The sequence below is a fragment of the Protomyctophum bolini genome, assembly GCF_963924005.1.
Source record: "Protomyctophum bolini genome assembly, chromosome: 5".
NCBI classification, from domain to species: domain Eukaryota; kingdom Metazoa; phylum Chordata; class Actinopteri; order Myctophiformes; family Myctophidae; genus Protomyctophum; species Protomyctophum bolini.
Window position 1 is genome coordinate 18,225,584 of NC_137866.1, and position 24,736 is coordinate 18,250,319.

The window sequence follows — 24,736 nt, forward strand, 5'->3', positions numbered from 1 at the left end:
CCATAACTATAGATTTATCCTTCACGCACCGTTGCCATGCGTGCGTGCGTGTGTGTGTGTGTGTGTGTGTGTGTGTGTGTGTGTGTGTGTGTGTGTGTGTGTGTGTGTGTGTGTGTGTGTGTGTGTGTGTGTGTGTGTGTGTGTGTGTGTGTGTGTGTGTGTGTGTGTGTGTGTGTGTGTGTGTGTGTGTGTGTGTGTGAGAGAGAGAGAGAGAGAGACGGAGAGACGGAGAGAGAGAGGAGTAAGACAGAGAGAAAGGTTTGACAGAAGACATCAGTAGCCTACATATTTTCATCATGGTGACACTTGATATAAAGAACATTCCAGTCCATTTCACATTGTGCCTTTTTCAATCTGTCATCATGGCTAATTAAACATCATCTTCACACATAGGCACGCAACCACCCACGCATGTACACACGCATGCATACACACACGCACGCACGCACACACACACACACACACACACACACACACACACACACACACACACACACACACACACACACACACACACACACACACACACCTATATGTAAACAAGATACAGCAATACAGTAAACACGTACATGCATTACATACACAACACACACATACAAACGCACAAACGTGTAGTATAGGATTCAAATCGGGGCTGTCATTTTGATAGAGCTAACCTTGGCATCAGTAAACATTCTTACAGCAACTAGCATCAATTAACATAACTGAAATATTGCTCATCATCATCATCATCATCATCATCATTTTCCGACCGCGGTCGAGATTGTGGATTTCACAATATTATGCCAGACTTCCCGGTCCTTCATTGCCATCCCCAGTTATTGCTTACTGCTGCCTATATGTCCCTATAGAGATGACAGGGAATGACAGTTTTCTACCTCTGGTCTGCTTTGAGGCAGGACTCCAGTAACCTGACTTTGCCAGCTGGGGGCGGTATTGGGTAACCATGTTCCCCAACACCGCAACCATCTGGGATTTCTCAGCTCCTGTACCGAACCAATCAGCGTGAGCTAAGGGCGGGATATGTGCGAAACCGGATGTGAAGCTATATAGACACGTCAATATGATTGGTTGTGTTTGCACGCCCACACAGTGATAGACAGACGGTCCCATCCAATCATCTACCAAGTATCTTGAAAAAAATAAACAGCCCCGTCATCGAATTGCCTCCCGAGATCCCAGATCCCAATAAGCTGTGAAACAAACTTGTGTAGCAAGCTTCTTGGATCTGGCAGCGTCAGGTTAGGACTCCAGAGAAGAAGGGAAGATATAACCTCGTTATTAGCTCTGTAGCAGTGGCCGGCAAACTGTGTTCTTCTGGATCGGACTAGTGAAGAAACACGGGGAAGGTTGCCGTATATTAGATTAGTCGATGGGTGGCTCTTCCAAGACAGATTTTGCGCTCTCATTAGAAGGCAGGTCTAAGTGCCATCCAACCGTATCTCTAGAGCCATAGAGTAGAATTGGCTCAATGGTCGTCCTAAATATTTTTACTCTTAACATCTTACTAAGCTGGGATGACCAAAGTGTTGTTAAGTGTTTTTATAATTATGTTAGGTTTTTTTCCGTCAGGAGTAAGGCTGATCGCTGAGGTGTTTGTATTATAGAACTTTTATGGCAATGATCATTTTGTCGGGGATACCATATAATTTAAGAATTTCAAACATGTTGGCTCTGTCCACTGAATCAAAAGCCTTTGAGAAATCAACAAGACTAGTGCGAGATCGATGTTGCAGAGCTGTGATTCCTCAATAACCCTACAGTACGTACACTGTAAGCATAGGATTGGACTCAAAGTGGATCTACGTCTAAATCTAAATTAGGAATATTAAAAATATATATATAATACACGTTTTCACCGATTTTGCCCCCCCCCCCCCCCCCATGAAATGTTTAGTTTTAGTTTTTTTGTGAAAAGTCATGATGAAATATTAAAGAAGTGAGTGCCTCAAGTTGCCATGTATTGCTGTACTGCAATATTATTTTGATGAGAAATATTCTTTATTGGGTAAAATATACCCGTGTTTAGTGATGGTGTTCTAGGGTTAATGTGGGGCAGAGGTTCTTCCATGGCCTATTAGGAGTGTGCATGCAAAGTGTCCGCTTGGTCCAACAATGTCCAACATTATACAGTAGCTGCTCACAGACACACTGACTGACTGACTGACTGAATGACTCACTGACTAACGGACACACACAGACACACTGACTGACTGACTGAATGACTCACTGACTAAGACACACACACAGACACACTGACTGACTGAATGACTCACTGACTAACTGACACACACAGACACACTGACTGACTGAATGACTCACTGACTAACGGACACACACAGACACACTGACTGACTGAATGACTCACTGACTAACGGACACACACAGACACACTGACTGACTGAATGACTCACTGACTAACGGACACACACAGACACACTGACTGACTGAATGACTCACTGACTAACGGACACACACAGACACACTGACTGACTGAATGACTCACTGACTAACGGACACACAAACAAAAATGAAAATATCTTCTCCCTTTGTCTCTGCGGCCTGGCGGACGCAGAAAAACAAATTCTGCAATGATTGATTTGACACAGGTGACATGAGTGAGAGGATTTAGTGATTAGTGTAAATGGAGGTGATAATGATGACGGGGGAGATGACACCTATAATCATTATAATTACAGTAGCTTAATGTTTGCTCGTCAGCCTTCTATTGTCTGGCTGTGTTCTGCAGCTGGCATTGCAGACCTTATGGAAGGTTCCATGCAGGAACAACTCACTTTTGTTTTAGGAAAGTATAGTTCTGTGGTTAGATTGTTTTTGGTTCACTCTGGAAAAATAATATACTGTATAGGCCTACATAAAAACATATTAGGTTATATAGTACAGTGTAGTTGGATACACTGTTCTATAATAGCTTATGTGTAAATAAAGTGTTTTTTCAGCCATGTGAAAGTAGGCAACAAAGTCTTATACACACCTGATATGCTCTGAGACGGGTGCGTATAAGGGCTCAATGTATTCAGAAAATATGCACAAGTGTACAAGGACCCGCACACCGTCTGCACGTGCAATACGAACACTTTATTTAGGCCTAAATAAAGTGTTCGTATTGCACGTGCAGACGGTATACGCTCCTCAGAATGCAGGTCTCCACCAGGTCTGGTTGACTATACACAGGGCTGTGTCAGTCGTAAGCTGTAGGGAGAAATAGAGTCTGTACGACAAACTGTTCGCAATTTGTGGCGCCCTCTTTCAGCAGAAGTGAGAGCTTCTGCTGAGAGGATTCGGAGGTGTACTTTATAGAGGCAAGCACGCCATCTTCTAGACGGCTGGCCTCGGGGAGCCATAAAAAACACAATTCCTTTCATTACAGTACTTTCCGTTAATTATTCTCGGTCTCCGTCATCTTCCCACCCTGCCCTCCTTTTTCCTCAACCTCCTCTCGTTCTCTATCTGTCACTCTGCCTCTCGCGCTCGCTGTCGAACACACATACATTCCCTGTCACAATCTCTCTTATATTGTCTCATCTTCCATTTTGTCATCTCTTTATAGTTTTTCTGTCCCTTTCTCTTGTACCCGATCTCTCTCTCTCTCTCTTTCTCTCTCTCTCTCTCTGAGGAAGACGCAGTCATGCGTGTGTGTGTGTGTGTGTGTTGGCAAGCGTTGAATCAAAATCCCTGACGTCGACACAAACTGCCACCAAGCAGCAGAAATCCCATTTAGAATCATCTGGCTGCTGCATGCACGCACACATGCACGCACGCACACACGTGCGCACTCACACATGTGCACACGCACACATGCAGATATGCATACACAAACAGTAGTCCATGTACACTGTATGCACAGTGAGCAAATGACACACTCACCCACCCACACACACACAACATACCCATACGTCTACACATGAGCACAAACGGAGCCATATTCTAATCTAGATCCTCCCACAACTTAACCTGACGCTGCCAGATCCAAAAAGCTTGTTACACAAATTTGTTTCACAGCTTATTGGGATCTGGGATCGCGGAAGCAAATTCGATGACGGGGCTGTTCCTTTTTTTCAAGATACTTGGTAGATGATTGGATGGGACCGTCTGTCTATCACCGTGTGGGCGTGCAAACACAACCAATCATATTGACGTGTCTATATACCGTCACATCTGCTTTTGCACATATCCCGCCTTTAGCTCACGCTGATTGGTTCGGTACGAAGCAGATCTGACTCAGGGCTCAACTCCGTCAGAGATCCCAGATGAGTGTTGTGTTGGGGAATATGTTTCCCCAATACCGCCCTCATCTGGCAGCGTCAGGTTACCCACAACTCCCATACAAGTCTCTCTCACACGCACGCACGCACGCACTCTTTTTCGCTCTCGAGGGTGGGTGCACACATTGACAGTGTGTGTCTCTCTCTGTCACCTCTCCATTCCTCCGGTTTCCTTCCCGTCTCCATAATGGTTCCTCCCGTCACACCTGTCCCTAAACGCACCTCACACCTTGACAAGTGTACGCGGCTGTGTTGCCATGGAAACCACGTTCCCCGCGGTGAAGGTCACATATTAACTGGTAGCTGTTTTTGTGTGGTGTTTATGTGTGGTGAGTGTTTGGTGTGTGTGTGTGTGTGTGTGTGTGTGTGTGTGTGTGTGTGTGTGTGTGTGTGTGTGTGTGTGTGTGTGTGTGTGTGTGTGTGTGTGTGTGTGTGTGTGTGTGTGTGTGTGTGTGTGTGTGTGTGTGTGTGTGTGTGTGTGTGTGTGTGTGTGTGTGTGTGTGTCATTGATTGTAGTGGTAACAGTAAACAAACACGCATGCATGCATGCACGCACACACACACACACACACACACCCTGACAAACACAAACAACTCACACTTCAGTCTCTGTACTGTTTACAGTTTAGTGTGTATGTCGCTTAGTATCATTCAGTTTTTTCTGTGTATCTCTCAGATCAATAATGATTCCTCGAAATGTTTGTCTATGCCTGCTTCTCAGAATGTCTCCAAAGCATCAGCACAAGCATCTCACATATCGCAATCTCAGTCAACATCTGAACCACAAAAGGAATGGTCCTGACCTCTGTTGAACGTTGTCTTAATTGTTTTCCTGTTGTGCGATTAACTAATTGTCCTGTGGGCAGGTGTTTTCCTTTTAATGACTTATTTCCTAGTCTCGCGTATCCAGACAACTATTCCACAATCTCCGAATGCTATATAGAGGCTGGAACTACACCTAGTTCACGGAAATATATACCGGTATTTAAAATATCTTTAGAGCTTATTTTTTCATTTCTATTTCTGCTCAGATGATTTAGATTTTTTATTAGGATAAATGTGTGCGACTGTAGAGATGAAACGGAACTGGGCAAAAATGCATGCTTTGATATAATTATTGCACAGCTGTTTTTGAATGACACCCCTTCTATTGCGATGCCCCATGCCCACCTTGATACAAATACACAATAAGCACATTTAATGTGCTTATTGTTGACCAGGAAATTGCCAAACTTGCCGCAGGCACAAAATACTTGTTTGTGCCCAATAGAATTGTCAAATCGCATGCACTAGGCAATAACACTGTCTTGCGCTGGGATAAAAATAGAGCCCAGAGTTAAAAGCAAACAAACGAAAAAAAACACGTGTACTGTATCATTTTGGGCTACAGTATAGGCCTGGCCTATAATACCTGTGCAATGTGTACATATTTCTCTGTTTCGGATATACTCAACGGATACTGCACAACGCCAGTCGCTTTCAGGGCCTCGTCACACTGCTGGGGTTACTGAAAACACAGCACTCCCATTGTAAACAATGAAAAACATACACTGTGCTCAGGAACAAACTTCTAGGTGGCCCCATACGATTTTATAAGATAAGATTAGTTTAACTGACAGTCATTAGTCATTTAACTGGTGTCCAAGCAGGGGAGATTTTAATGAATTGGTACGTGGTACCAGCTCACATCAAATTGGGGAGGGAATCCATGCCTCGGCTCTCTACAGTATACAGTATATTGCCCCCACTGGTCATTCAGTTTTACTGCCACATCATGAGGGATATAGCCTCGGAAACCAAGACGTTTTATTTCATGAGGGATATGTTTCATGTGCTTGTTGTGGTCAGACTGAATTAAACACGTATTTTCTTTTAGAAAATGTACTGTAGACCATCTGCTATGCTATGTATGTGTGATAATATCACAATTTAACAATTCAGTCAGATAACTCACAAATAGATGTATTAGACCAATATTTATTATCGAATAAGTGTGCATATATTTTATCTTGGCGTTCGGCTCTGCTACATTTTTCTCCCTGCTCGGCACAATTAAACACCATTATTAAACATTAAGAGCAGGGAGATAGATACAATAACAACCCCCCATGGGGAACAGAAATAACAGAGTGGTGCTTGGGTGGTGGTGGGAGCAAACATATACTGTAACAACAACCAGGAACCATATGCAGAAGGAAGGCAGGAAGAAGCATGCAGTCTAGTGAGCTTAAATACCCCGCCCAATTGGTCAGCTGACTGCCACATCAGCGAATGACATGTGGGTCTTGCACACACTGAATACACCCACATAGTAATGCAGCATATTAACCCCATTGAGTATGTATGCGCTCTTGAGCACAGCATGAAACTCCTCGAGTATATCTGACTGACTAACTGACTGACTCTGACTGACTAACTCCGCAAGCTACGTATCATTTAAAAACAAAGTATTTCAATGATTTTGTTTATCAACTATAGTGGTATGAAGAGTAGCAAGCTATATTTGACAACAAACAAACGTGTTAAATGAAAATGAATCGGCCATGGTAGATCAAGTTATGCATAAAGATACTCGTTGTACAGCCAGTTGGGGATTATTGCTTAATATAGCCCAGCGGAAGAGTCCTAGGGCGATGTGCCCAGTATGTGTGGGTGTGTGTTGTGCCCCGTCCAGGCTTGTTCTGCACAGGACACAAAGAGATGGAGAGAGACAGATAGGGATAGAGGGAGAAAACATATTGAGAGCAAGATAGAGGTAGTTGTGTTCATTTCATTGTTGCTTAAAATGTCTAATACTGGTAGGCCTATGCCATAATTAGTTGCCCGGTGGGGCACGGTGGCACAGTTGGTAGTGCTGTCGCCTCACAGCTACTGTAGAAGGTCCTGGGATCGATTCCCGCTCAGGACGCTGTGGGTGCTGGCGCTGGGTTTCCTCCTCCGCGTCATCAGTGCCCATACCCGAGGCGGGGTTGGCGAAAGGGCCTTTCTGTGTGTGTCCCCTAGGGTAGGTACCCTCACAGAAAACATGCAGTAATCCTGGTCTCTAAACTGCCTCCCCCTGGCCAGCCGGGGCGCCTGATGGAGGGGAAAGGAACTGGTTGGAATAACGTGTTCCTTCCACGCACTACGTCCAACCAGGGAAACTCCCCCCTGTCAGGTGTAAAGGAGCAACTTGGACAATCAGGCATGAAGTGAACTACTGGTTGGCGGAGGGTGTGTACTAGAGCCCAGGATCACATTAGATAATTGACACAGTGGTGAAAAATGGGTTACAAAATCGTGGGATAAAAAATATTATAATTAGTTGCACCTACAAAGGGAAGAGGTAACGTTGGGACACACTGGCTGCCACTCCTCTTTGACAGTTTGTTTCATGCATTGGTCACGCTATTCACACTTTAGCACAATGTGCTCATTTTATGTTGATTATATGTTTGATCTGTAACACTCTGTAGCATTCTTTGGAGAAAGCTACACACTGTATGACTTTTAAAGTCGTTGGGGGAGTCATCATCAGATTGTTACGCATTTCACATTACACAAGTACTCCTATCCTTGGCTGTAACACGGATCTTCTCAGGGTGCGGTCTCAACCCCGGCTTATACTGTATGATGTCCAGTCGGCGACAAAGCCAAGCGTCAAACGTGCTAGATATCTAGAAACGCTCTGAAAGGAATCGTCCAGCTCTACGATAGAATCTAGATATCTAGAAACGCTCTGAAAGGAATCGTCCAGCTCTACGATAGAATCTAGATATCTAGAAATGCTCTGAAAGGAATCGTCCAGCTCTACGATAGAATCTAGATATCTAGAAACGCTCTGAAAGGCATCGTCCAGCTCTACGATAGAATCTGGGCCAGATGGTGGTCTCACAGAGCCTCACACACACAGCGAGCAAAACATCAGCTGGCGAAGCGTGATCATGTGTCCGATCGGGGATTTTGTCGGGGAGCGCCTAAAACGTTTGGCGACAGCATAATCAGAGCAGATATCTTGCAGTGTGTATAGTAGTCCTAGCATATCGTCTCCTCTTATCTCTAACCATATCTGCCCTTATCCTCTCTCTATCCCTCTCTCTCTCTATCCCTGTCACCCTCTCCCCCTCTATCTTCTCTTCATCCACCTTACTCTGTCTTGTTTATTCCATTCCTCTATCTCTGTCTTTCTCTCTTTTCAAAGTTGTCAAAGTTGTCCATCTAATATTCTTTGATATTTAGAGAAGCAGGCAATGAATGGGAGGTAAGAGGTAACTCTCTCTCTCTCTCTCTCTCTCTCTCTCTCTCTCTCTCCCCCAGGACATCATGGGATAAAAGTAAACCCCCACCTTCCTATAGTTGATATAAGAACAAAATGGCCACTATATAAATATAGGATGTACAGTATGTAGGTCGTATAACCTATACCTGGTTAATAGGATAACTGCTAAATTAACACACTAATGAGCGACGGATCGCTTCTCTGCAGGAACTTTCTCACTTGTCTTTGACACATAGCTCTCTCTCTCTCTGCCTCCCTCCCGTTCTCTCTGTGTTCATGCAGGGTGGGTTAAAAGGGGGATCTGGAGGGGTACGGTATGTCTGATGGAGGACGACTCATCCACAACATGAGAGGGTTGAGGAAGGAGAGGAGAGGATTATCTCTCTCTCTCTCTCTCTCTCTCTCTCTCGTCCATGCATTAACCATGAGGGCAGACCAGCAGAGCTGCACCGAGGCTCCATACGGGCTAAAACCGCAGAGAAAGGACTTCCTCAAACAAGATCATTTATGTTCAGTAAAACCTACCCTTGGTATTATGTAGGAATATTACACCCAACATATTATTACATAAATATAATAAATATTACACCCAACATATTATTACATAAATATAATAAATATTTGCATGCACCATTATAGAATGTAGATTCCCCAAAGGGTTTTGATTGGATGACAAAAATATCAATAACAAATTGTCACATGCACTATACTCTCATGCCGTGTAATTCAAGTCTCGGCTATCCAGTTGCGTACTGAATCGAACTATTTGTGCAAAAATGTTGCTAAATGAACCATGGTCAGGAGCAACAGTACAGTATACGACAGTCCAACTGCTTGATGCTGCAAGCATACTGTACACTGTATAGTATGTATGGAACTGCCAGAAAGCATATACTGTACAGTGTATGCATGCCTACTTTGGGCATGTCATTATAGATTAAATCTATCGAAGGGATTGAAGAATGGTTTAAAAACATTTTGCAAAAAATATGTGAAAAGTGTCTCCAAGCTCTCAACATGAGCTTGTAGATAATTACAGCATGTAGATTATTAATATATATTTTTAAGTATAGGGCTTAGGAGGTTAATTGTCCCTATACTCTCTAGTGATTGTACTGTACAGTATGTGTACATAATGCCGTGCTCAGGGGAAGCAGCACTATACAAACTGGCTGCTTGCATATCGGCTAGTGTGGTGATCGTTCGTCTCACTTCGTCTCATTTCTCGGAATATAAATCTTAACAAAAGTAGAGGCAATTGTCATGGCAATTGTTGGCCAATACCAATGTTTAAAATATAGTGTGTCTGATACCCGATGTCGATATATATATATATATATATATATATATATATATATATATATATATATATACACAACACAGCGAGCGCAAAGCTGATGTATTATAGCCACAGATAAACAGTGGCTACTGGAATCAGTAATTATTAATATAATATTGGGCGTTACGAATAACGATACAGTATATAGCCAATATATACCGTATAGGCTCATCCCTAATCAAGTGTTTCACAACACAAGAACAATATGATTTGTGAAAAAATACAGATGAGCTATAGTTCAGGTGTTAGTCTACCTTCAAAGGCCTTCTACTTGTGACTGTTAGTCGTGTCGTGGCCTGAAGAGGGAAAGGCTATAGTGGGAGGATTTTAAGGTGATGCTGGATGAGTCAATTCTCACTGGGGTTCTGTGAGGACAGGGACAGAGCCCACAGAAACTGCTAGTCTATCCTGCAAAAACAGCAGTCCCTCTTTCTCTCTCTCACTCTCTCTCTCTCTCTCTCTCTCTCTCTCTCTCTCTCTCTCTCTCTCTCTCTCTCTCTCTCTCGTGATAAAAGGACAATGAATGAAGGAAGAAGGGATAGAGAGAGGAGGGAGGTGGTTGGTGGAGAGCGAGAGAGGCAAACCGCAGGAGATTTTTTTTTAAGGCAGACCCAATGCTGTCTCTGTGTGATAAGAATGACTGAGATGTGCGTGCGTGCGTGCGTGCATCTGTGCGTTTGTGCTTGTGTGCGTCTGTGTGTCTGCTTTGTGCTTGCGTGCGTGCGACTGTGTTTGTGCTTGCGTGCGTCACTGTGTTTGTGCTTGCGTGCGGCGCGCACGTGTGTTTGCGCGCATGCTATATTCTCCATACTACTAGTTGAACAGATAGATGTGGGTGGATGGACAGAAGCATGAAAGAGGGATGGACGCATGGCCCGAGCAGTGTTGATGTAAAAATAAGCCAAGCAGCAGCAGCTGTCAGCTGCAGTCTGTTTGCCTCCTACTGGGGTTGTGTTGATTGTCTTCATGCTACAGGCTTATATGCATTGCAGATGACCTACTGTTCAAGGCTCTATGGGGTTCCCAAACTTCTTCATGTCAAGGTCCCCCAAATTGACACCAATTAGCCCGCAGACCCCCGTTTGAAGAGATATGCCAGGAACCCCCATTGTTACGGCTCTATAGCAGTGACCCCCAGTTTGACATGCATTCGTCTATACAGACCCCCCATTTAATGGCATTTCTACCTCGGAGACCCCAATTTATATTGTAAAATCAATGTTAATTTAACTCTGAGAGTGTACAAATGGAACCAAATGGACCTGTTAAAGTCCATTTGGTTCCATTTGTACACTCTCAGAGTTACAGAACCATAAGTGTCCATCTGGTTACAAACTATCATTTAGCTGGGGACCCCCTGGAACTCCCTCAAGGACCCCTGGGGGTCCCCGGACCCCACTTTGAGTTCCACTGCTATATAGAGGAGACTAGTCCTGTGCTCAAGGACGGGTCCACTGTCAAATCATGAGTGTTCAGTGGTTCTTTAACTCTGAGAATGTAACCAAATGGACCCATAGGGGTCTTCTTTTATACAGGTACATTATGTGTACAGTCTCTGGGTTAGAAACGGTTAAATTAACAGTAAAACTGAGGACTGAGGACTGTGCAAAATAATTTAAACCCAAAGCATGCCAGTGCTTTTGCCTTTGGCAACACGCTCAAAACACATTCACCAGTGTACGAATCCGATAAAATTAAATATTAGTTATACTCAAAGAAAAGAAAGGCAACATTTCCCGTCATGTTTTCAAAGCAAGTAAGCATCCATGTTGTTGCCCATCTTCTACAAGCATCCCTGGCTGCTTTCTGATCCTCTCCTCTCCTTTGTACCTTTCCTCCACATGTATGCATGTGTTTGTGATTCATAAAGATGTTGTTTTTCACACTGCCTGAGGTCTAGTATTGATTATTGATCTGACAGAGCAAGCTGATCTTGAGGATTATAATTAAACATACACATGCATGCACACACGCTCATGTACAGTAATGTGCATGTATACAAACACACATGACTCACATTTACACACAGATTTGTACACCAGTGTACGGAAGTCAGAATGCATGCACGGACACGCACGCACACACGCACACACACACACACACACACACACACACACACACACACACACACACACACACACACACACGTGTGCGCGCAAACATTAAACCATGTATTGTGTTGAATGTGGATGAATGGATCTGCGTGTGTGTGTGTGTGTGTGTGTGTGTGTGTGCAGTACAATAGTGTGTAAGGAATCAAGGATGTGTGTGCTGAGGCATCATGATTGGAATAGGATTTATGAAGTAGGTGTGAATGATTTAGTGGGTGTGTGGCAATTTAAAGAGTGTATATTTGTCTACGAGAGAGAGAGAGAGAGAGACTACAGTCTCTAAAGTCAGAGGTGAGAGTGTTGTATGCTTTCCTCAGCCAGGAACTGACTGATGGTAATCACACTGATATAGACTGCGTGCGTGCGTGCGTGCGTGCGTGCGTGCGCCATTCATCAGGCCCGAGAGCAGAATGAACTGTCAACTACACTGTTATTATAGAACATGAATGACTAGAGGAGCTCTATCTCTGCTCCACTACTTACACCTGTACCCACCCCCTCTCTGTCTCTGTCTCTCTGTCTCTCTCTCTGTCTCTCTGTCTCTGTCTCTCTGTCTCTGTCTCTCTCTGTGTGTCTCTCTCTCTCTCTCTCTCTCTCTAAACCACTGATCCAAGGAAGAACCTCCATTCCATGTGTTGAGTGGTGCTAGCCCTTTCTTATACAGGTTTAATGTTTTTTTTTTTTTTTTTTTAACGTTTCATGTTTTTGTCTGTCTGTTTGTTTTACATCACCATTACATCACTTATAATCATGAATATGAGTTAGATTTCATTAGTTAGGTTTAATATATTAGCACCCCTCACTTCACACGGGTGTGATTTTTAGATCTTTAAATAATTATCCATCTTGTTTGTTTTATACATATTTATTGGATAGTGTACAGTAGGGTGACACGCAGCAACTATTGCACTCAAAATCCACTTATTTGCCAAGAATGGTCCACAGTAGTTCTGTATTAGAAAGCCGATAGCTGATCTATAGCTACTGTAACAACAACATGTAAGGCGTTGTAAATCTGTTAATTTCGTCAAGTAACACCGTAGTACTATAGGACTACTATAAGCCACAGAGCTGAAAAAATATATACTGTATGAAGGGCGGCTTCATTAAGTAATAATTCAGTTTATGTTGTGTGCTTCATTTTCTAACCGAGTACTCCTGATGTGTATATCATATTGTTGTACATGTAATGTTGTATACTGCACTTAAATAAACAAATATCCATCTATCCATCCATCCATCTTCAACCGCTTATCCATAGTCGGGTCGCGGGGGCAACATTTCCACCAGAGTATTACATACTTCCCTCTCCAGAGCAACATTAGTGACTTCCTCCTGGGGGATCCCGAGACATTCCAAGGCCAGTCGATGTTTTTCCTCCAACTGTGCCTTGGTCTGCCCCGGCGTCTCCTCCCAGTGGGAGGTGCTTCGAGGACCTCCCTAGGGAGACACCCGAGAGGCATAATAGCCAGACGCCCGAACCACGTAAGCTGGCTCCTTTCCAGGCGAAGAAGCAGCGACTCTATCCGAGTCTCTCTCGCGTGACTGAACTTCTCACCTATCTCTAAGGGAGATGCCAGCCACGCGTCGAAGAAAACTCATTTCGGCCGCTTGTATTCGAGGCCTTATTCTTTCGGTCATGACCCACACTTCATGACCATAGGTGAGAGTAGGAACGAAGATTGCTTGTCTTGTCCTCTTATTTTATCTTCACTTCTTCTCTCTCTATCCCCCTTTACTCTGCTTCTGTCTATTTCTCTCTTCTGTGCCTGTGTCCTGAAATGTTAGTCGTGTTTGATAGACAACTCTATTAAAAGTTATATGTACGTGCGTGCGTGTGCACGCGCGCGCGTGCGTGCATGTGTGTCCGTTCGCCTGTGTATTTAGTGACTTCCTCTGACAGGCGAGGTAATACACTTCAAGAGCCTGATCTAAAGTGTATAACCTTCATATTACACGATCAAGTCTCAGCTCTCACAACCAATTACGCTCCCTGATGAGACCAAACAAGCACGCTTCGAGTAGCGAGGGCTACCATGCCATATTCACGCGACAGCCATTTTGCACTTAATTCATGCTATTGAGGTTGGAACCCTCACTCCACACAAAGTAAGAACTGGCCTAATAAATCGTAGGTTTTCATGTCCCTTATCCTTCAGCCACTGCTTATCCTTCAACCACTGCTGTTAAGCCTTTTATTCACTCATTGGTATAGGGATGGAGCTGTTCATTTTTTATTGATAACGATCACCGCATCGAGCCGGGTCTTTATCGAGCATTTGCTATTATTTTGAGGAAAGATGGGAGACAATACATTCTGAGCAGAACCCTATTTTTATTGGCCAGTTGTGAGAGTTTGTATGCTATGACAGGACAAGAGGGGGCAAAAAAACAACAAAAGATTGCCTACTTTGTTAGTATCAAACTACAGCCTGCAAGCTGCCTTTGTTTTAAATTGTCCCGCATCATTAGCATGTTGGCTAAACCGTTCACACTTATTGGCCGGAGATGCGCCCACTTATTAGAACCGGTCAGCTTCACGCCCATTGGGTTTAACATGTGGCTTTGTGTGTATGTCTATTTAGGCTACATCACTCACTTCACACAAGTGTGATTTTTCTACCCATTTCAAGTACAAATTTGACAGAGCACCTTTCACGTTGAGTAATATACCGGTATATGTATATTTCAGTATCTATACTTTGACTCAAGTACTACTGGGGTCAGTACTTTGAAGTGCTTTGTCCAGCACTGAAATGAATACATGATCCTGCACCACCACTTAAACATTGTTTGTCATTGTACAGGATCAATGCTATAGGGAGACCAGGGCATCGGTCAGAGGTCAGAGGTGACTGCTCGGCTAAATTCAGGAAAACTGCTTTTCTACAATTGCCATTTTCAGTCAGAGCAGCAAATAAATGGAACACAATTCCCATCTATAGCAGTGAGTGCACACGCTTCAGCAGTTTATAAAACAACATGGCTATAAGACAAACCAATCATGTGATCACAGGCCTATATGACAGTCCCCACATATCTATCTACACGCACGCATGCATGCACGCACGCACGCACGCACGCACACACACACACACACACTCAAATAGTGTTGTATGTTTGTATCTCTTACACTTTAGGACATGTGATCAGTTTGGCCAACAGAGTGACCTCTTCACCTGTATTGTCACGACCTGTGACATTAATATTTTACAATGACAGCTGGTGACCTGGTGAGGTGTGTGTGTGTGTGTGTGTGTGTGTGTGTGTGTGCGTGTGTGTACAGTATACCACGTTACCCTTCGTGAGCGACAGTCACAGGTAATATCTCATCTTATCGAGGTTTGTTTTGCGGGAATGGTTGTTCTCTTTTTTTCTTTTCCTGCAATAGCATTGTTATGAAGGGTGGTCTCTCTCTTTCTCTCTCTCTCTCTCTCTCTCTCACATGCAGTATGTACTATATTTAAGGGTCTTGTATTATTTGTGTTTTAGCATGGACGCAACGGTACTCCTCCTGTATTTGTTTGTCTGTGCGTGCGTGCGTGTGTGCGTGCGTGCATGCGTGCGTGCGTGCGTGCCTGCATGCTTGCATGCATGTGACAGACAGACAGAGGCAGGCAGGCAGGCAAGCAGGCAGGCAAGCAGGCAGACAGACAGACAGACAGACAGACAGACAGGAGCTTATTTTTTTTGTGAGCATTGTGTGTGTGTGTGTGTGTGTGTGTGTGTGTGTGTGTGTGTGTGTGTGTGTGTGGGGCTGTGCGCGTGTGTGTGCACGAGGTAGAGAGACAGAGAGAGAGAATGTGTATGAGTGCTCATGGAGTGACTGAGAGAGACTTGCAGGTTTGATGGGAGCTTAGCTTCCTAGGGTAAGCCTGAGATGAAAGCAATTTTCTTGATGTATAATGTGTTGGAAATCCTTAATTATTATTTCATACTTCTCTTATAGGCCATGGGGCCTATGTCACCTCCAACAGTGGACTACGCGTCATGTACCAAAACCGTTCTCACGGAAGACAGTTGACTGGCCCTTAAATAGGCTACCCGCTGCTATATTATTATTATATCACAACATAACGTTTTATCATTGACCTAAATGGCGTTATATCAACAATGATAGTATGATTATGTTTAAAGGTTAGGCTTGTCTTTTTCAGAAATTACTTACTGGACATGTGGAAAAGATTCAGTTAAACATTCAGAGTGACGCATTACTTTACCTGGGTAACATCATCTTCTGACACTTGGATGTTTTGACATGAAATAATAATCCTGTAAAGTCACCTTGCGTATAGTGTTTTGTTTCATTAGCGTGTGCGACCGTGCCAAAATAGGCTGCAGCCTGTTGTTGTTGCTGCTCGCTGAGCACACATGAACGCTAAAGGATCGGACGTGATGTCACTGTTATGCTACACAACATGGAAGTAACATAGACTCAAAGCCGTTCATAAATCAGTCAGTGACGCGTCCGCTGACGAATCCTTGGTATTTTCATTCGAACAGACAGAGTAAACTTTTCACCGCTGAAAATCCTTGTGAAGGTCGGGAAACAGTTTCCAGGAATTACATTTTGGGCAGACAAGATGTCGTCGTCCCCCCGTCCCCCCCCTCCCGCACAATCAGCAGGGTTTTCAAAGTGACCAGTAGGATACAAAGGCAGCCTGGAAGGAAGGCATGCATTTGTATTCTAATGGGTGATTCGCGCAGACTCGTGCTCTATACGCGCAACGGCCAATCCGCTGCCCACTGGCACTATAGTTCTCAGGTCTGGTGTCGTGTTTTCGAATGGATTTTTTAAACGACGGGGAAACTGGGGATTCCCTTCTCGTGTACAAGTGGTACCGGTGGTTGGGAACCTCTGATTTATACGTCATGTGTTCACGACCAAAACCCTGTCATGAAAATGTGGTCTCACTTCCTTCCTGGACTATACATATATAAGTCACACCTCCATGCAGCCTCCCCCCTCTCCACAAGGAGCGGAAGTGCACTAAAGCATTATGGGCATTGTAGGAATTCAGCAATCCAGTCAAACACTCAGACTTCATTATTTTTCTGGCCGTAGGGGGCACATTTCAAATTGTGCCTCTGTTATCTACTACAGATACGATTAACATTGAGTTACTGCAGTTCCTTCCAGTGGTGAAATGTCCCTCTAGGGTAGTGATCTCTCTCTGGAGTGAGTGTTCTGCGGGTTCCCCTGCCTGATGAAGTGGATCCTCTGTTGGCTCATTGAGGGACTCTGCTTCATTCGCCTCCCGGTGACTTTTCTGCAGCAACTCTGACTCCTGAGCAGTTTGTGATGGTATATACGTAGTCATTCCCAGGCTTTTTTTTTTTACAAACCATCACAGGGCTATAGGTGCAAATTTGCAATCTACTTGTGTTCATCCTTGGCAGCCTTGGACATGTATACAGTTTGGTTGTAAGAGGCTTCCAACAACTTGGGATGCCAAAAAAAGCAGCTAAATGGCTTGCAAAATCTGTAGGCGCTAAGTATGGCAAAGGCGCTCTTATACTCTCTGAAGGGTGTGTGTGTATTTGTCCAAGATTTGCTGACTGTACATTATTTACAGCACCTTGCAATATTTGTGTCCGTTGGCCACTGAGCAGGTAGATGTTTAACCCATTTTTGGTGGAAACCCCTTTTGGTGTTTTAAACATTATGTTATAGTTTTGCTATTGAAAAATAGCAGATCTACAAGCTCATAGCGCGCCACCAAGTGGCTTGTAGATCTAGCTTGTAGATCTGCTATTTTAGAAAAATCATAAAAATGTGGCGCACATCTTTGAATATATATTCTTTCAGAGCGAATGTTTTTAACTCAGGTCTGAATGGGTTAAGTGCCTTGCTCGAGGGCATTGTGACAGTAGCTGTGCTGCATTTCTCATTTGCATTCCTGAACCAAGATTGTCCCTGGGTGGGATTTGAACTGGCAACTTGCTGGTCGCAGGTTGCCATGTTGCCATATGCGTGTGCTGTGTGATGAGTTGCCAGCATAATAAAGACAGCCCCTCCTTTTAATCCATCCATCCCTCTGTCTCTCTATCCATCTCTCTCTGTCTCTCTCTGTCCATCCATCCATCACTCACTTATTCAATCTCTCCAACCACCTATCACTCTCACTCCCTCATTCACTCTCTCTCTGTCCATCACTGCCTCCCTCCCTCTCTCATTCGCTGTATCCATCCGTCTCTCTCTCTCTCTCCAGCCTTCATTTGCTTCCTCTCCCTGTTCAGTCCTTTTCGTTTAATTAACAAACTATCTATCCAGCCATCCTTCTCTTTTCCTCTGTCCCTCCGTCTCGCTCTCCCTCTCTCTCTCCCTCTCCCCCCCCCTCTCTCTCTCTCTCTCTCTCTCTCTCTCTCTCAGGCTACATCCCTCCTTCACATATAGCTGAACCCCGCCCACTATAGCCCCCATCCTTCTTTTGGTCTCTGTGTGGTCGAGAGAATATAGTGGGTCCGTCCCCTATCTCTCTCTGTCTGTCTCTCTCTCTCTCTCTCCCTCCCCCCCCATCCTGTCTCTCTAGCTCACTCTCACTCTCACTCTCACTCTCTCTCTCTCTCTCTCTCTCTCCTCCGTACCCTCTCGTTCACTCTATCATCAGTGATCATGGCAGGACAGAGCGCCAGGCGGAGCCACAGCCGAGATATTATACTTTCAAATCTCCCTCCTTTCTCGCCAGCTCAAGCGACCCACATATGGGAGAGGCGGATAGAGGAATGGAGAGCAGCAGATATAGTGGGGAGTGGAGAAGGCTACAAAGGAATGGAAGCAGGGAGGGAGGGACAGGAGGAGAGCAGAGGAGATGTCAGGCTGTAAGCAGCAGTATAGCAGTATAGCAGCAAGCAGCAGGCGCTGACATAACAGAAAGCGAGATCAGTAATTCTGTCAAGCCAGGGAACGGTATAGGACAGCAAAGCATGATGGGACGGAGCCCGGGCAGAGGAGGAAATGCTTAGTTGGGGTACGTGACCGACACAGGCGTCGCTCCGTTCCTTCACCCGTTTTCCACATCCTCCAGAGCGGTTTCCGAGGACCATTATGTGTGAGCGAGCGCCTCGTGTGACAGAGGCGATGGGTGAGCATACGTGTGTGTGTGTGAGTGTCATTTTGCCTCGCCACCTTGGTATGTGACAGGGAGGTTGTGATAAAGTGTCTGCTATCGGAGACCAAATGGCAGAATAGAATAGCACAGTTTAGGCTAACAAGCTAGCTTGGTGGGTTGTGTTTGGCTGCCATATGCACAGCAAAGATCCTGTTTAACCATGGTAACCCTGACATTTTGGGCAAATTGAAAACAAATCAAAAAAGGGATTGGTTTTCATTTATTTGTTGCGGAAATACAAGTTCATATAGGGCTTAAGTTGTAAACATGTTATTTTACGCTGACATTGTTACCCTGAGGATTTTTTACGTGTGCACGCATTGCTGCATGGATGCAGAGAATGTAGGATGTAGTAGATCAAAGCACAGTTTGATACAGGGGTGGTTGTGTGTGTGTGTGTGTGTGTGTGTGTGTGTGTGTGTGTGTGTGTGTGTGTGTGTGTGTGTGTGTGTGTGTGTGTGTGTGTGTGTGATTGTGGGTGTGGGTGTGGGTTGGTGTGAGCGTGTAGGTCCTGCATGTGTGTGTCAGGTTATGGTTACATCTCGGCAATCACAGGCTATTGTTGCTTTCTCTATACTTCTTGAAAGCTGAAAGCTATTTTCTCTTGAAACACAACTTTGTTAATTCATAATTGAATTGTCTTTTTCCGCCCATTGACTTCCAGTATACAATTTAAGTTCTGAAAATCACAATTATGTTAAAACTATCCAGCGGTTTACTTGTTTTGACTGTTGGCAGTGTGCACAAGAGACAGACAGACAGCAGACAGACCTTCTTCTAGACAACTCATCCGTCTCCACCACCATCCGTTTCTGTTTTGTCTGAAGCTTCTTAGTAATTGTGTGTTTCTGTGTCACTGCAGGTCCAGGAGTGGTTGTGCCTGAACTGTCAGATGCAGAGGGCTCTGGGCATTGACATGACCACACCTCGCTCCATGAGCCAGCAGCAGATCCACTCTCCGTCCCACCAAGCCAAGCCCATCGTCCAGCCCACACCGCAGCCAGCTCCACTGGCACAGACCCAGCCACAATCCAAGCCAACCCAGCCACAACAGAAACTGCACAGTCAGCCCTACGGCCAGCCCCAGGCCAAAGCCCAGCCGCAACCCCAGCCAACACAGCCGCAGCAGCCTCCTCATAGTCAGCCTTATAGCCAGGCACAGCCCTACTCCCAATCCCAGCCATTTTCCCAAACTCACCCCCAGAAGAATACCCAGTCCCAACCCCAGCAGTATTCCCAGTCTCAACCCCAGCAATTTCCACAGTCTCACCCCCAGCAGAATACCCAGTCCCAACCCCAGCAATTTCCACAGTCCCAACCCCAGCAGTATCCTCCGTCCCAACCCCAGCAATTTCCACAGTCCCAACCCCAGCAATTTCCACAGTCCCAACCCCAGCAATTTCCACAGTCCCAACCCCAGCAATTTCCACAGTCCCAACCCCAGCAATTTCCACAGTCCCAACCCCAATTTCCACATTCCCAGCCCCAGCAGTATCCTCTCTCCCAGGGAGGGCCCAAAGTCCAGCCCCAGGCTCAACCTCAGGCCTCCCCTGGCCTGCAGAGACACCCAGGCCCCGGGGGGCCCCAATCCCAGACAGGGCCCTCCCAGCAGGGGATGAGGTCCGACCCATACTCCCAGAGAGGTCCTGGAGCTCCAGGTCAAGTTGGGCCTGTGCTTGGCCCCAACCAGCCCGGCGGCCACCGGATTCCCCATCCCGGTGCTGTGCCCCTCGTCGGCATGGCCAAGGCTCCGTCCCAGCCTGATTTGGGCCGTGGCTCCCCCATGCACCAGCCTGCCGCCTCTCGGTTACACGACCAGACACGAAGCGCCGGCTCGTCTCCGGCCCACCGGCCCCAGAGCCAGGCCCCTCCCCCGGCTCAGGATGGCCTGACCAAGCTGTTCGGCTTCGGGGCGTCGCTGCTCAAAGAGGCCAGCACCCTCGTCAACGTTCAGCCTCTGACCACCGCCTCCACCCAGCCCAGCCCCGCCCGGGGGAAAGTCGTGTTCAGCAACGCCACTCCAGAAAACAGACAGGGTCAACAGGGCCCCGCTGCAGGTGCCAAACCCTTCGGAATGGGGGGACCCCATGCCCCGCCTCAAGCGGGCGGCTCTCACCCTCCAGCGCAAAAACAACAACAACCGCACCAGCCCACGCCTCACAGTCAAGGGCCGACCCCGCAGACGTCTCCTGCACATCACCAAAAAGGGCCACACCAACAACAAGGACAGCCGCCTCAACAGTCGCCTGCGCAGCATCAAAAGATGCCACAACAACCACAGCAGCAGGAGTCCAAGCCTGCTGCCCAGGTTCCTGCTGCCCAGGTTCCTGCTGCCCAGGTTCCTGCTGCCCAGGTTCCTGCCCCGGCGCCTGAGCAGCCCAAGGTCAACTGCCCTCTGTGTAAAACAGAGCTCAACATGGGCAGCGCTGACCCACCCAACTACAATAGCTGTACGCAGTGTCACACCCAGGTGTGCAACCTGTGTGGCTTCAATCCCACACCACACCTGGTGGAGGTAAGACGCGCACGCACACACACACACATGTACACACACACACACACACACAAATGCACGCGCACACACACACGACCCTACGCACTATACGCACACTTGCGCACACAGGCAGGCAGCACACACACACACACACACACACACACACACACACACACAGACGCACACACAGACAGACACACACAGAGTCATCTCCATCCAGACAATCAATAGTAACTCAGAGAATAGTTTTTCCACTGCATCAGTCCCGAGACCTTACATTTATCTTTTCACTCTCTCTCTCTCTCTCTCTCTTTCTCTCTCTCTCTCTCTCTCTCTCTCTCTCCCTCCCTCTCTCTCTCTCCTTCTCTCTCTCTATCTCCCTCTCCCTCGTTCTCTCTCGTGTGCACACACTCTGCTTCCCACCTCTCTGCCATCTCTTTCCCATTCTGTCATTTGTTCTCTATCTCTTCTTCCATTTAGCGTATCTTCCCTCCCACACATTTTCTCTTGTTTACTCTCCCTCGCATTCCCATTATCTTTGTTGTACCGCCTCCCTTCCTTCTCATTCACCTCTACTACGGCGGTGGCTCAGGGGTAGAGTAAAGTTTGAACCCGTGCTCCCCCAGAGTTAGTGTCGAAGTGTCCTTGAGCAAGACAATGAACCCCTAATTGCTCCTGATGTGCTGATCTATCTATCTATGGATAGACCAGATAGACCAGCACATCATGTAAAGCGCCTTGGATAAAGGCGCTATATAAATGCACCATTTACCATTTTTACTACTATCTACTACCTTTACTTCTGTCCCTATTTGCATACTGTACCTCCCCCTCCCACACAGTGTCCCACTCATTGTTATTGTGTTTCAGCTGTGTGTAAAATAGTGGATCTGTCACTCAGTAACATATTGACTTCAGTCTGATCCTGTCATTTCACTCTCATTAATATGCTCCTAATTGAATCCACGCTCGGTTTAACTCTGTTATTCTGTGTAATCGATCCTATAATCATGGCTAAATAAATCAGATTAATCGTAATTCTGATTGAATGTGTTAATAAGTTAGGGATGCTGATTAAAGTTATTCTCACGTTGGTTAATTAGTTTATCACTCTTATCTGTAGTTGCTCTGATCTCCCTCCTTTAATTGGATACTTTAAAAAAGGACTTGCAGCGTTCAACAAACTGCACCAGGGGTGTCTCAAGGACAGAAGTTAAAACTTACTCTTCAAGTTACAAGATATGGAAAATGACAGAGAGAGAGAGAGAGAGAGAGAGAGAGGGAGGGAAAGAGAGAGAGAAAGAGAGAGAACCAAGAGGATAGGGCTTGGGACAATAACCGCATTACCGCCGTAATGCCGTCACTTTGCGGCGCATTGTGAGCATAACCTCTTAAACGCCTGCAGCATCCGTATTGTGAGGAGAGATTTCACTGAAAATGGCTGATCGACAAGCTCACAACGCAGGGAATATAATAGTGTATGTATAGTGTACGGTTTATGTGGTTAAACTGTAGATGGACTATTTTCACTACTTTCCACTACATTGCATCTACATTACATCATTACATCTAATCAATCAATCATGTGGATCTCGTGGTCCCCATGGTGCGCATGGAATACTGTGACACATACTGTACATAGAGAGAGGTCTCTCACATACGCTCGCACGTGACAGAGTTATAGTCAAATGCTACCGCATTGAAACTGTCACACTGTGTGTGTGTGTGTGTGTGTGTGTGTGTGTGTGTGTGTGCGTGTGTGTGTGTGTGTGTGTGTGTGTGTGTGTGTGTGTGTGTGTGTGTGTGTGTGTGTGTGTGTGTGTGTGTGTGTGTGTGTGTGTGTGTGTGTGTGTGTGTGTGTGTGTGTGTGTGTGTGTGTGTGTGTGTGTGTGTGTGTGTGTGTGTGCGTGCGTGCGTGCGTGCGTGCGTGCGTGCGTGCGTGCGTGCGTGCGTGCACTGAACACTGAGGCCCCAGGCTGTGCAGTGTGAGGAGAAGCAGGCAGATGGAGAACAGAGAGAGAGGAAAGATGAAAGAGAGCAAGGAGATATTTCCTCCACAGGGCTTATCTTCTTCATCACATGTCATGTCGTGTCATCTCATGTCATCACAATTCATTGCATGTTACTCTCATATCGTGTCACGTCATGTCATCTCAGTTCATCACATTGTTATCTCATGTCATCTTACAATTTGGACCTATTGCGACCGAACCTGTTCCATACCATACCGTAACGTCTCAATTACAATCCTTCCTTCAATAAAAAGCCGTCCCCCTATTCATTACCGGGGGTGGCGTTGAATTAAGTATATAAAAACCGCCCTTCTTTTATTAGTCGTTTATTTTTTTCAAGTGCCATATCTGTTACTTTCGCTGCCCTGCCTGGGCAGAACTACAACAAACTACTACTAAGAAACAAACTTCGGGAGAGAACGCCACTGTAAGCCCTTTTCATGGCCACGGACAATAAAACTAATGAGAGCAGCAGTCTAACTGCGGAGGGAGGAAAATGACACAAAACCAAGCAAGTCAAACCCTGTACACTCAAGATACTGCCACCACTGCCACCCTTAGATCTCCATATATGCAGCTGACCTGCTCTGACATTCCATATGTTGACCTGACCTCATTAAACCCTATACACACTCTATATATGGCCAGTGCACGTGAAACCCTTTGGGGCGATGTCGCTTTAATCTTCATCTTCGTCTCATGTAGTCACGTTATCTTTAGTCATATCATGTCTTATCACCTCATGTCATGTCATTTCAACTTATGTCATGGCCTGTCATGTCATCTTATGTCACGTCACGTCACGTCACGTAGCAATTGAGGGATGGATTGAGAGGTAGAACGATGGTGACGGATGGAGAGAGACTATACTGTGAGGAGCTCTGACATGCAGAGCTGAAACACGTGTACAGTAAGTAGCCTCCAGCCTGCAGAGAGAGAGAGAGAGAGAGAGAGAGAGAGAGAGAGAGAGAGAGGCAGAGGGAGGAGAGTGACAGGGAGGGACAGAGAGCTATATATAAAGACAGTACAGTCGGAGAAGGGCAGAGAGCGTGGAGCTTCATGAATGAATAATTCAGAGCGCTGAGGTGTTTTTATATAAATAGAGAGAGACAGATTAAATATGT

The 24,736-nt window shown here is 45.7% G+C and overlaps 2 protein-coding genes across 2 annotated transcripts in view; both read left to right on the forward strand.

Annotated features, from left to right (window-relative positions):
• Nucleotides 1-24,736, forward strand: part of mtcl2 (microtubule crosslinking factor 2) — a 272,313-nt gene that overhangs the window by 14,775 nt on the left and 232,802 nt on the right. The window lies entirely within an intron of this gene.
• Nucleotides 1-24,736, forward strand: part of bsna (bassoon presynaptic cytomatrix protein a) — a gene marked incomplete at its 3' end in the record, with an annotated part of 107,723 nt that overhangs the window by 9,255 nt on the left and 73,732 nt on the right. The window contains 3 exon segments of the mRNA XM_080764534.1: nt 19,969-20,328; nt 20,331-20,336; nt 20,632-21,621. Coding sequence (XP_080620660.1) covers nt 19,969-20,328; nt 20,331-20,336; nt 20,632-21,621 — 1,356 coding nt within the window.